General features: G+C 42.1%; 1 protein-coding gene across 1 annotated transcript; it reads right to left on the bottom strand.

Moving 5' to 3' along the window:
- Positions 1 to 6,879: 6,879 nt before the first annotated feature.
- gas1a (growth arrest-specific 1a) lies at positions 6,880 to 12,864 on the bottom strand. Its single transcript, XM_078214425.1, has one exon. It carries the CDS (start codon positions 12,557 to 12,559, stop codon positions 11,735 to 11,737), a length of 825 nt encoding a protein of 274 aa, XP_078070551.1. The 5' UTR covers positions 12,560 to 12,864; the 3' UTR covers positions 6,880 to 11,734.
- Between the last annotated feature and the right edge of the window lie 237 nt (positions 12,865 to 13,101).

Raw genomic sequence — 13,101 nt, 5'->3', positions numbered from 1 at the left:
GGGGCCCTGGCAGATATACTTAAAATGTCGGTATCCACGGGTGAGGTGCCGGATGATTGGAGGATAGCTCATGTTGTTCCGTTGTTTAAAAAAGGCTCAAAAAGTAATGCAGGAAATTATAGGCTGGTAAGTTTGATGTCAGTAGTAGGTAAATTATTGGAAGGAGTATTAAGAGATAGGATCTACAAATATTTGGATAGACAGGGACTTATTAGGGAGAGTCAACATGGCTTTGTGCGTGGTAGGTCATGTTTAACCAATCTATTAGAGTTTTTCGAGGAGGTTACCAGGAAAGTGGATGAAGGGAAGGCAGTGGATGTTGTCTACATGGACTTCAGTAAGGCCTTTGACAAGGTCCCACATGGGACGTTAGTCAGGAAGGTTCAGTCGCTAGGTATACATGGAGAGGTAGTAAATTGGATTAGACATTGGCTCAATGGAAGAAGCCAGAGAGTGGTAGTGGAGGATTGCTTCTCTGAGTGGAGGCCTGTGACTAGTGGTGTGCCACAGGGATCAGTGCTGGGTCTATTGTTGTTTGTCATCTATATCAATGATCTGGATGATAATGTGGTCAATTGGATCAGCAAGTTTGCTGATGATACAAAGATTGGAGGTGTAATGGACAGTGAGGAAGGTTTTCAGAGCTTGCAGAGGGATTTGGACCAGCTAGAAAAATGGGCTGAAAAATGGCAGATGGAGTTTAATGCAGACCAGTGTGAGGTATTGCACTTTGGAAGGACAAACCAAGGTAGAACATACAAGGTAAATGGTAGGACACTGAAGAGTGCAGTAGAACAGAGGGATCTGGGAATACAGATACATAATTCCCTAAAAGTAGCGTCACAGGTAGATAGGGTTGTAAAGAGTGCTTTTGGTACATTGGTCTTTATAAATCAAAGTATTGAGTATAGGAGTTGGAATGTTATGGTGAGGTTGTATAAGACATTGGTGAGGCCGAATTTAGAGTATTGTGTGCAGTTTTGGTCACCTAATTACAGGAAGGACATTAATAAGGTTGAAAGAGTGCAGAGAAGGTTTACAAGGATGTTGCTGGGACTTGAGAAACTGAGTTACAGAGAAAGGTTGAATAGATTAGGACTTTATTCCCTGGAGCACAGAAGAATGAGGGGAGATTTGATAGAGGTGTATAAAATTATGATGGGTATAGATAGAGTGAATACAAGCAAGCTTTTTCCACTGAGGCTAGGGGAGAAAATAACTAGAGGACATGGGTTAAGGGTGAGAGGGAAAAGTTTAAAGGGAATATTAAGAGGAGCTTCTTCACACAGAGAGTGGTGGGAGTTTGGAATGAGCTGCCAGATGAGGTGGTGAATGCGGGCTCACTTTTAACATTTAAGAAAAACTTGGACAGGTACATGGATGAGAGGGGTGTGGAGGGATATGGTCCAGGTTCAGGTCAGTGGGACTAGGCACAAAAATGGTTTGGCACAGGCAAGAAGGGCCAAAAGGCCTGTTTCTGTGCTGTAATGTTTCGTGGTTCTATGGTTCTAGTGCACAGAAATCTAGCTGACGAAATAGATTTCTCATTTGGAAAGATACTACGGCATTGAAGTTGAAAACCTTGATGACATTTATTGCAAATAGTAGCAAAGTGGAAATATCAATTAGGATTGCAAGTCTGGACTTATCAAATACCAGATCTTATTCACAAATTCCATGCAGCATCTGAATTCCCTTGGGCATTGATGTTTTTTAAGACCACTAGTTTGATCTGTATCCAGTACAGTCAGTGGAGCATGGGGTGGGTCCTGTTGGTGTTCTTACACGTCCTCTGGGTAATTTCAGTTTGCCCTAACCTTTGACCAATACAACGGCGAAATGTCCAAAAATATCTTTGACTGTGGAAAAGAAAAATCTCTTCCCATACTTGTGCAGCTGTTGTATGCATTTGTAAACTGTAAAAATTCCTTCCGTTGCTCCAAAGTTAGGCTCAAATTGTGCAAGGTGGACCACAATTACTGGGAACTCAAAGGTTACAGGATTTAGTTCCTGGGTTGCCTAACCAGCTTTTCATGAGTTTTTAAACAAGTTAAACAAGAGTTACATTGACAATTTCTATAATTTTTCTTTAGTCATGTATGCAAAGGAGGAATTTCAGGAGTGAACAGATAATATTCATGAGGATAAACCCATATAATTACTCAGCATAAATACCCATTTTATTCAGTTGATAAGATTTACAAATGGGATTTTTTCATTCTTCCATGGGACATGGACATTGCCAGCATTTGCTTCCCATCCCTAAATCTGAGTGGCTTGCTAAACCATCTCATTGAATCATAGAATCTACAGTGCAGAAGGAAGCCATTGGCCCATTGAGACTGCACCGACAATAATCCCACCCACGTCCCCCACATATTTATAGTCCTAATCCCCCTGATACTAAAGGGCAATTTATCATGGCCAACCAATCTAACCCACACATCTTTGGACCGTGGGAGGAAACCGGAGCACCCGGAGAAAACCCATGCAGACATGGGGAGAATGTGCAAACTCCACACAGACAGTCACCTGAGACCAGAATTGAACCCGGGTCCCTGACACTGTAAGTCTGCAGTGCTAACCACTATGCCACTGTGCTGCCCAGTGGACATTTAAGAGTCAACCACATTTCCGTGGGTCTGGAAATATATATAGGCCAGACCAGGTAAGAGTGGCAGATTGTCATCCACAAAGGATATTAATGAACTCAGATGGGTTTTTACAACAATTGACAATGGTTTCATGATCATCATTACTGAGAATAGCTTTCAATTCCAGTTTTAGTAATGAATTACATTTAAATTCTACCAGTCGCTGTGTTGGGATTTGAACACAGTAACAGTTTTAACAGGTTAAAGTCCAACAGGTTTATTTGGTAGCAAACATTGACAATTTCTATAATTTTTCTTTAGTCATGTATGCAAAGGAGGAATTTCAGGAGTGAACAGATAATATTCATGAGGATAAACCCATATAATTACTTTGGTAGCAACTTTGGTAGCAAACATTGGGATTTGAACCCATGTCCCCAGAGAATTAGCCTGAGTCTCTGTATTACTCATCCAATGACATCACCACCAAACTCACTGTCTCCCCTCACTCATATCATCCTTTACGTATCGTTAAAGGTGTTTCTGTTTATGGGGATGATTTTCTGAAAGTGAATGAGGACAGAAATTGTATTTATTTGTTATTCATCCTTGAGATTTGGGCTTCACTAGCTAGGCCAGCAATTATTGCCTATCACCAACTGCTCTTGTGAAGATGGTGATGAGCTGCCTTCTTGAACCGCTGCAGTCCATGTGGTGTAGGTACACCCACAGTGCTGTTATGTTTGGAAAGGAATTCCAGCATTTTGACACACCAACAGTGAAGGAACAGTGATACATTTCAAAGTCAGAAAGGTGAGTGGCTTGGAGGGGAACTTGCAGGTGGTGGTGTTCCCATGTGTTTGCTGCCCTTGTCCTTTTTAGATGATAGAAGCCATGGATTGGAAGATGCTGTCTAAGGAACCTTGGTGAGTTCCTGCAGTACATCTTGCAGATGGTATGCACTGCTGCTACTGTGCGTCGGTGATGGAGAGAGCGAATATTTGTGGAAGGGGCACCAATCAAGTGGGTTGTTTTGTCCTGAATGACGTTGAGCTTGTTGAGTTTTGTTGGAGCTGCACTCATTCAGACAAATGGAAAGTATTTCATCACACTCCTGACTTATGCCTTTGTAGATGATGGACAGGCTTTGGGGAGTCAGAAGGTGAGATACTCACCATGGAATTCCTTGCCACTGACCTGCTCTTTTAACCATAGCCTTTATATGGCTCGTCAAGTTAGATTCTCGTAGGGGATTCTGTGATGGTAATGCCATTGAATGTCATTACGATACAAACTATAGACACTGTCATGTAGAGTTATTGATATGTTCCAAACCACAATGCATTTTGCCTGTATACATTCAAATATCTGAACAGCATGGTGTCAATCAATGTGTGCTGTAAGGTCTACGTATCTGCCCATGTTACAAATACATTATTTTATTATCCATCATACACTGCTTGACTGTACTTACCTGGACAGATGCTATCTGGATCAGCATCCATGTCAAAATTAACCTCCTAATTATTGCATAATATCTTTAAAATTGTCTGAATTTTAAGATATTAGGGCCAGAAGTTTTTTATGTTGAAACTCAGAGCAATTTTCTGTCTCTTTGTTCATTTGCTGGGCTAAGGAATGTTTCATTTTTTGTGCTCAATGCCATCATCACGATGTGTTACCTTAAATGTACACAGAGAATAGCTGGTTCTGTTGCAGCAAAGTATCTTGACCTTAAAATCCATACCTGCATGATTGATGAAATACATATGTCTAATCTAATTGTTATTTCTTCACTTTACAATATTATTTAAATCTGAAGAATGTTTCTGCGTTAGGTTGGTCTTATCAAGATTTTGTATTAAACTTTTTAATTCTTGAGCAGATTATTATAGTTACCAAAACAATTAGCAATTACAACCCAAGCACCTTATCATATGCTCCCCAAAAGCATATTTATTTCCATGTAATCGGTGAGTGTCTGCTATCAGGTAGTACAGATTCACTCATGCAGTACTTGGAACTATCATCTGGATCACAGTTGTCCAAACATATTCGCATTGAAAATAAAAGAGTTGGAATCTGTATTGTGTGCAGTATCACTGTAGCAACTGTTACGAAATCACATTTCCTCTTCATAAATGTATCCAAGTTATTTGTCTCAACGACGTCCTATGATAGTGTGTTGTATATGCTAACTATTCTCTGAGCACAGAAATGTATCCTTACTTTTTTACAGGATTTACTGTTAACTATTTTGTATCGACGGACCCTAGTTGTGGATGTTCACACAAATGGAAACTTATATGGATTGCACTTTCCCAAAAAGGATCCAATCCTATTCCTTGGGGTTGAAAGCAGGAGCTGACCCCGCTCCGACGGGAGTGGCGGCACATTACCTGTGGTGGTCACGGCTGTCGGCTCAATAAGGGAAAGGAGAGGGCACGTCTGCGGCAAGATGCACTTGAAAAATGAGGACGTTTTGTAGAGGTGATTGAGGCCTGCAGTTGGAGGTGGATCCCATTCTAGCGGTGCCACCATCGATATGGGTGCAACCAATATTGCTGGCTTGTCCCCATGTGAGCCATGGAGTAGTCATTAAATAGGGCTCCTTGCCACTGAGAGAGAGGCAGCTTGGGTTTAGCTACAGCCCCGCCAAGGCATGACAGGTTCTTTCGATGCGGGAAAAATGCCAACAGGAGCGGGAAGTTGGGACTCTTTATTGTCTCAACTGACTGCCCCGTGAACTGTTTCCCAGCACTGACAATGTGCCATGGGCTGGAAAAGGAGCTCCTCTCCCAACTTTCCCAACCCATTTCCAAAGGACAGGGGGAAATTCAGTCCACCCTTTCACACTTACCTTGTCCAGTACATTCATAATTTGAAAGACCTCTCTATTGGGTCTACTCCCTGTTTTTTCTCTTCTAAAAAAAGCGGAAACTTATTCAATCTTACCCGATAGTTGTAATATTTCAATTCTGATACCATCCATTTTATTTGCACTTCCTCCAGTCCTTCTCTCTCATCACGGAGACCAGAATTGTGGCCTGACTGGGGTTCCATACCAGTTTAACAAGACTCCGCTCCTGTTGAATTCTGTACCCCTCAAAAGAAATCCCAAGACTTGGTTAACATTTTGAATTGTTTTGATGTCCTGTTTTTAATGATTGGTTCACCCCAGATCCCTTTGCTCTTCTACCCCATTCCGTTTCTTACTTTCTAAGGCATAGGATTCGCTATTGAAGTAGTTCACTCATACTATCCATGTTGGCGTTAATTTGCCACTTAACTGCCCAGACTGCAAGTTTATGATCAGTTTCTAGATCCACATGTAGGAACCCAAAGTGGATTTAAAGAAACATTGTAAACATTTTTGAAGATCCAATGAAATAGGTAGATTTTTAAAAATTTTGTATGTGTTCATTTTTGGCTTATGAACCATAGATCATAAGAGACTGGGGTATAGTTTCCGTTTTAGATTCACAGAAAAGTTGCAGCACAGCACAGAAGGAGGCCATTAGGCCCATCTTGTCCATGCCAGTATGAGAACACCCAGGTGCCCTTTCTAATCTTACCTTCCTGCACCCGGCCCATAGCCCTGTAGCTTACAGCACTTAAGATGTAGAGATCCAGGTACATTTTAAAATCATTTAGGGTCTGCCTCCACCACCAATTCAGGCAGTTAATTCCAGATATACACTACCCTCTGCGTAAAAATCATTCTTCCTCATGCCCTCTCTACACCTTTTGCCACTTACCTTGAACTTACGTCCCCTGTTTCTAGAATTCTCCACCAAGGGAAACGATTTTATCCTGTCCACTCTATCTCTTCCCCTCATAAATCTCTACACCTCTATCAAGTTAATGCAGTAGTAGCATTGTTAATGCCGGATCATTTCCTCGTCCTAGTGTACACCTGCTCAAAAGGGCTGATCCACGTGGCATGGTTTGACTTCACTTGGAGCATAACTCGGTATGTTGCTGATTAGATTTTATGGGTACTCATGCAATCTGCTAGATCAATTGGGCGTTCTATAAGCTAAGTAGAGATTTTTCTGATTGTTTTAAAGTTTGCAGGAGAGAATACATTCACAGAGCTCTCCTCCAATGCTCAGATTCCCAGGGGTAGCTGGATTTTACCAGCTGTGAATTGCACTCTGAGAGCGCATGTAAACCGGAATGATGCAGAATTTGACTCCTTCCGTGGATTTCGCTCGGTTTTGCTCTATATCATTGCAAAACTAATGCAGATGAAAGTTACTCATCTCAGACCACTGGTACAGTGCAGGTAGAAATATTTATTCATATCGATTTGAGTTGATTGGAAAAAAGCTGTACGACAGAACTGCTGCCAAGCAATGTCCCTGAAAATCATGCGGCATTTCATAGCAATCGGTTTAAATATTGTGTTGTACAGTATATCTTTAAAACATGGTTATGGCGTTTATCTCTTGTTTATTTATTCTCAGCATATGATCTACTAATCTTGGCTAAATTGCACTCATAAATGTCCATGGGTCGACATCAGAGTAACTAGTTCTAATTCCCAGATAATTCCCTGAGTTTCCTGGAGTCAGCAACTAAATTGCTTCTTACTTCCAGCACTTAATTTTAACTGAAATTATGTAATGTGTAGGAAAGTAATATGGCCACGAAAAATTATGGAAATATAGCTACTTTAAAACAAAATTATTCATTATCATTCACTCGGTCTACTTATGTTATTCATTCACCTCTTTTTGTTTGATACCCAATCTTTATATTTCTGAAGGTTGCTCTGGCAAAAGTTGTGAAAGATTCCCCGATTCCCTGAAGTGCTTTGACTATTGATATTGGACTCCATGTTGTTCGGTTGTTGCCTCAATATTGAATTGTAACATAATCTTATTAGCCATAACGGAGGAAAGAAGTTCACACAATTTCGATAAAATCAACCACCCCGCCCTTCACACATACAGCGCCTTGGATCACGATGTGAGTCTTGTAATGTATTTCATTCTTTCTTTCCTTGTTTATCATAAAAAAAAGCACATCTAAGCACTGTGGATGAATAATTTGGTCTTGCCTCTAAACCAACACAACGCAAATGTTACCCGCATAGTTCACCCCAATGTCCCAGATGTGTCCATGCATTACCTTTACAATGTATGCCTTGTATATTTTGACTTTTATCTGCGATTGTCTTTTCCCACAATGACACTATCAAAATTATATTTTTGAAGTGGTGGCTGGTTTCTGTCACTCTGCAGATACTGGAACAATTCCCATTAATCTCATAATCTCGCATCTCATTTGGGAGGTACAAAATTCCCTTTAACGACTGAAATATAAATTTCCCATAAATCTGACAGAGTGCAGAGCAAGGCCTGTCAAGGTGTCGATGTTTCCCATGTCATTTCTTGTAGTGTCCTGTCAACTGCATTATACTTGCACTTAGGCCTTGAGTCATTTTTCTCTCACACCAGCACCTTTTGTCTCTAAATAAAACATTTCCACAATAAGCAGATCTAATTCCTACACGTTTATGATATAACAGGGGCCGCGGACTGCCACTGTGCGGATAATCCCTCGGCAGTGTCACTGTATTGGTTTTGTAAAGGGTCACCTAAACATTTGGTGGCTGAAAGCATTCCTTCCACAATAACAATATCTGAAGCCCATACATTTATGATGCACCAGAGGCTGGGGGTTGCCAGTGTGTAGATATTTCCCACATAATTCCCTGCAGTTTCCTAGACGTGTAGTATGCTAGAATGAAGTGCCTCCTCATTGTTTGACTGAACTATTATGTGCTTAGCATTTACATAACAAAAGTGCCACTCGACTCCCCCGATTAATGCAGTTGAAGGGCTCTTGTGGTCCAGTAATAAACATTGTTGAAATAATTTATTTGGAGCCCTGGTTACTCGTGGGAGAATGGTCACTGCGAGTTAGCTGATTGGACAGTCAATGTTGTTGTCATGATGGTTTCATAAACACCAAGTACTATGTTTTTCTCTATTGTGTCTTGTATACAAAAGATCTGCTGTCTGCCAGGGTGATCAGTGGACCAAGAGACCCTCTCTCCATATACTGTATGCTCACTGTCAGTTAAATGAACTGCTCCTTGTTCTCCTGTATTGTTCAGGAGTCCCTTAAACATTCTGTCACAGAGAGCGAGAGAGAGGGGGGGAAAAAAGTCCTTGCACTCTCTCAACTCTCCACCTCAGGATTCATGTTGTGTGTGGCGCCGTTCACCAGTGGCGATCACTTTACCATAGCTCCCGGCAGCATTCGTTCAATTAATCAATAGATCAGCCTTCCCTTTTATTTTTGCAACCAATGCCATTTGAAGAAATCTCTGATCGAACCTTCTCCGTATTTACTAACTATAAGAGAGATTGCTAGGTACGGATGCTAGGCACGGATGCTAGGCCACCTAATCTGGCAGTGTGGAGTTTGAGAAATGTCCCTTCACTTTTCAAGTTTAAGAAAGGGTTGTACTTTTTGGTGAAAAGTTTGTCAGCAATTCTTACTCTAATAAAATGCCCCGTGAGATATTAGGGGAGCAATAGGCTCCATTTTAAAATGTATAAAACAATAAAATAATCCAGAATATTAAGAACTAACTAGTTATTGTATATACTTTTGGACTGTCCGCCTTTGATGTCATGAAGATAATGGTTCATTTACTGTACTTGTCTGTCCCAGTTTCATGCTTGCTCTGCCTGTTGCTCTCAGGGTGATTACAGCGGCAACTTCGTTTGCCATGCTGTTTGGCCGGTGATTTATTTTAGGCAGATGCTATTGACAGCCGCTTGTAAACCAGTCCCCATTTATCCTGTTGGTTAATTATCACTCCAGTTGCTAGACCTCAGGCTTTGCTGTGCTCATGTTTTCACTCTTTGCTGGGGAAATCTCGGTGTGTCCCGTCCAACAAAACGTTTTTCAATGGAAACAGGGAATGTTAAATCTACTTAAACTAACGCAAACAGCCATTACTCAAACTATGCACACAGCAGAAACTCGTCTGGACAGCAGTTAGCAAACAACGATTTCACTTCGGGTCAATAGGTCATCTTTTAAAACATAATATATTTACAAGACCAATAAGTTTGTCAAAACCACTGATGGTTAACGACATTAACCCACGGTTCTAAGTTGTAACCCTACCTCTGCCTGCATTGAGATTTATATAATGGAAGGCTATCAAAATCGATACTTACAATTAATCCGTTTAGATGCTAATACAAGTTATCAATGTAAACGTGTTAATAACATGAAAACGGGTATGTAATTGTAAAAGATTAAAAAATAAACTCATCTTGGTTTATCAGAGAACTGAGGGAAGTTGTTTCCGGGAAGACTGTACCCACTTTAAAGTACAAGTGAATAGGTGTGCAAACAACTACTTACAGCGGTTACAAATGTAAGCATACAGGTTTCTCTTTATGTAAAATCCGCATAATAGGGTTGCGGTCGTTAAACAAATCCGTCAACCAAAGTAAGTTTATTTGTGGGCACAGTTAAACTTTTGACTGGGCTTCCAACCGCAACATTGAAGAATAAAATAAACAGCAAGAGAAAAGATAAATAAACTTGTTCTGTGAGCCTGATGTGGCGCGACTTACTTGAGAAGGCACGGGTAATCCCCCAGAGGACTGAGCCTGCTTTGTGTTAAATGTTTAAAGATTTCAAACGACGGAGTTTATTCCTACTGCAAACACTTCTATTTACAAGGTCAAGTATACCAGCACTCGACGGGTGCTTAAGAGTGTAATTATTTATCTAAGGGCGTTTGAGTGAGAATCGGGAGCCCTGACAAGGGAGCCCAGGCTGAATGCCCCCAGAAATCGACTCAAACTAGAAGATGTGGAAAATATATGCATGGGTTCACCCAGTTATTTCTTCCTGCGGCGATTTTACATCTTTTTGACTCATTTCCCTCGCTGCCATAGAACAATAATAAAAACACAAACTTCTAGAATGGGTTCAGGCCAAACAACTGCAACCCACAGCACAAGTTTATGGTAAAAAGTAACTTTCTAACAAGTTATGCATTAACACTAAACTTGCAATCTTGACACTGAGCATCTCATCTGGAAACATGTAAAGGAAAGGCTGCTTTTCATAGCAACTTGCTTCCAGCCGAAACATAATATCGAGACAATTAAGTACGATTTTTTCAAACCCTTTTGTATATTCAGTGTACAATGAGCATGTCAGTCAGTGCTGCTTGGCCAGTCACCAACAGCTGTGATGTGCTTCCCCTTGCACCAGTATATTAAAAGTAAAAATGACTTCGCCAATGATTCGTAATTTAGAGTTTTCTGGAGTCATTGGTTCAAAAATACGAAAGGCCAGCGGAAACCCAATTAATCGAAAGTCAATGCTCAACCCAGCTGTCAGCTGTGAAAACAGCAAATGTGATGGCGCTGGAAGTTTGGGAAAGTTTAGTCTCTTTACACGCTCAGGGACACCAGCAAACATCGCGAAACAGCTTAGTAATATATCTAGTGAACCGCCAGAGTTTTCACATTCACCCAACTCTTTGAACAGACACGCACAGTCTTGAGAGGTTTTTTTTAAACTAGATGACTCTTTATGGCTTCTATGAAAATACAATGTTAACGGCAGCCTTACAAAGTGATTTGAAAAGAACAATTTCTATCAAGGCCAATTTTTAAATATTTTTCCATTTCCAAAAATACATATTTAAAAGGTAACCTTTTTTTCAAATCTATATGTTTGCAACTTATATTGTTCAATTGGGATCGCCGAGAATTCATTATAAATCAATTTCCCTTTAGAATAAGTATTGAAATCCTGTACCTTCGCTGGTAAAAGTATCACTGCATTCTTTCACAGCTCGATGCTAAACCAGAGCCGTGGTTAAGTCTATATTTCAATAAATTATTCCCCAAATGTATACATTTGTAACTTTATACACACACAACGACTGGTTAGAAAAACACCAGTCATATAAGATTTATACTAGTTGCACCAGAGATTAATTCCACAGCTCTAATACAACCGAAAATACAAACAAATCTTACCAGAATTAAATTTATATAAAGGTCTATTAAATTGTCTTTTTTTATATTGAAGATGGCAGTGCAGAGCATCTTTTTTTTAAGAAGGATAAAAGTTGTATTGTTCATTTATAACCGGGTGACTGGTAGTAGTAGTAAAATGGATGCCATCAAAGTCAAAACATTAGGCAGTGGGATGCTGGAGGAGACGCTGGCGCTTGGAGCGTACCTGTATGTGTCTCTATTCTCATCATCATAACTGATAACGTTGTCTCTCTGATCTTCTTCATATTCCCAGTACTCATCCGGCTCCATGTCCGAGCCGCTGCTGCCAGAGCTATGCTCAGGTCCAAAGAAGCACAGCCTGGCCATGTTGTCTTTGATGGCCTCGCAGATGGGTCGGTCGGCTCCGTCGCAGACACATTCCTTCAGCAGCAAGGCTTTGGGGATCACCAGCATGCTCTCGATCACCTCCCGGCACTGATCCGTGCACTTGATGCCGTTGAAAAGTTTCCCGCAGTTCTGGAGGTAGCGGCGCATGGCGTTGTTGCACTGGGGCTCGGTCTCGCACTGCAGGCGGGCTTCGGTGCAGCCCATCACCCCGTCCCGGTTGCGGGTCCTGGGCAGGCAGGGCTCGATGGCCCGCTTGGTCCGCTTGCACAGCTCGTCCTGGACGCAGTCGCAGTTCTCCAGCATGGGCCCGTTCTGCGTGTGGTTGAGGTGGATGAGAGCCGAGAGGCAGTGGCTGGGGCACCGCCTGGTCTCCAGGCTCAAGACGGATCTGCAAGCCTCCATGTACTGCTCGTACGCGAAGTTGCAGTCGGGCTCGACCTGGCACTGCACGATGGCTTGCCAGCAGATCCGCCGGGCCAGCGCTCCAGAACTGCTCAAAAGGAACAGTAAACAGACGAGAAGGTGGCTCCCGATTCGGATCAGGCCAGCGAGACTTGCCATCGTCCTGGTGTCTGAAAGTTTGGGAGTTTGCTAATTTTTTGCATAGGGGACGGCTGGTGTCACGCATCCATTCAGAAGTCCTGTCTGTGCGATGCAGCAGTTTCTTTCTCACTATGTTGTGCAGAGTGAGGCAGACTGGGTGCTTCTCGCCTGCTTTTCCCTCAACATACTGCAGGCAATGCTTCCCAGAGTTTGGCTACGGTTCTTTTTACAGGAAAGAACTTCCCTCCTCCCCACACACACAAAAAAACTCCAACGTGCTCTAATTACCTCGACAGCGCCTTATTATCTATTCAACAAACTGCAAACAAATAGCGGGGCAGCCCCTCCACATCCTGGTCACTCAGAGCCCCTCTCCCCGCCTACTCCGCTTGGACCGCGGCATCCCATTGGCTCACTGCTCCAGGTCCCGCCCTCTGATTGGCTTCAGAGCTCCCCCTCCGGCCCTGTGATTGGCTCACTGCCCCCTCCAGCTCTCCGATTGGCTCACTGCCCCCTCCAGCTCTCTGATTGGCTGACCGTTCCCTTTCCCGCCCTATGAT

This window comes from Mustelus asterias, chromosome 6 (genome assembly GCF_964213995.1).
Source record: "Mustelus asterias chromosome 6, sMusAst1.hap1.1, whole genome shotgun sequence".
NCBI lineage: Eukaryota > Metazoa > Chordata > Chondrichthyes > Carcharhiniformes > Triakidae > Mustelus > Mustelus asterias.
The sequence above is the reverse complement of the archived record's forward strand: the minus strand, read 5'-3'. Positions and strand labels throughout refer to the sequence as shown.

Coding starts and splice junctions, on each gene's coding strand:
- gas1a (XM_078214425.1), bottom strand. CDS start 12,559: ATGGCAAGTCTCGCTGGCCTGATCCGAATCGGGAGCCACCTTCTCGTC.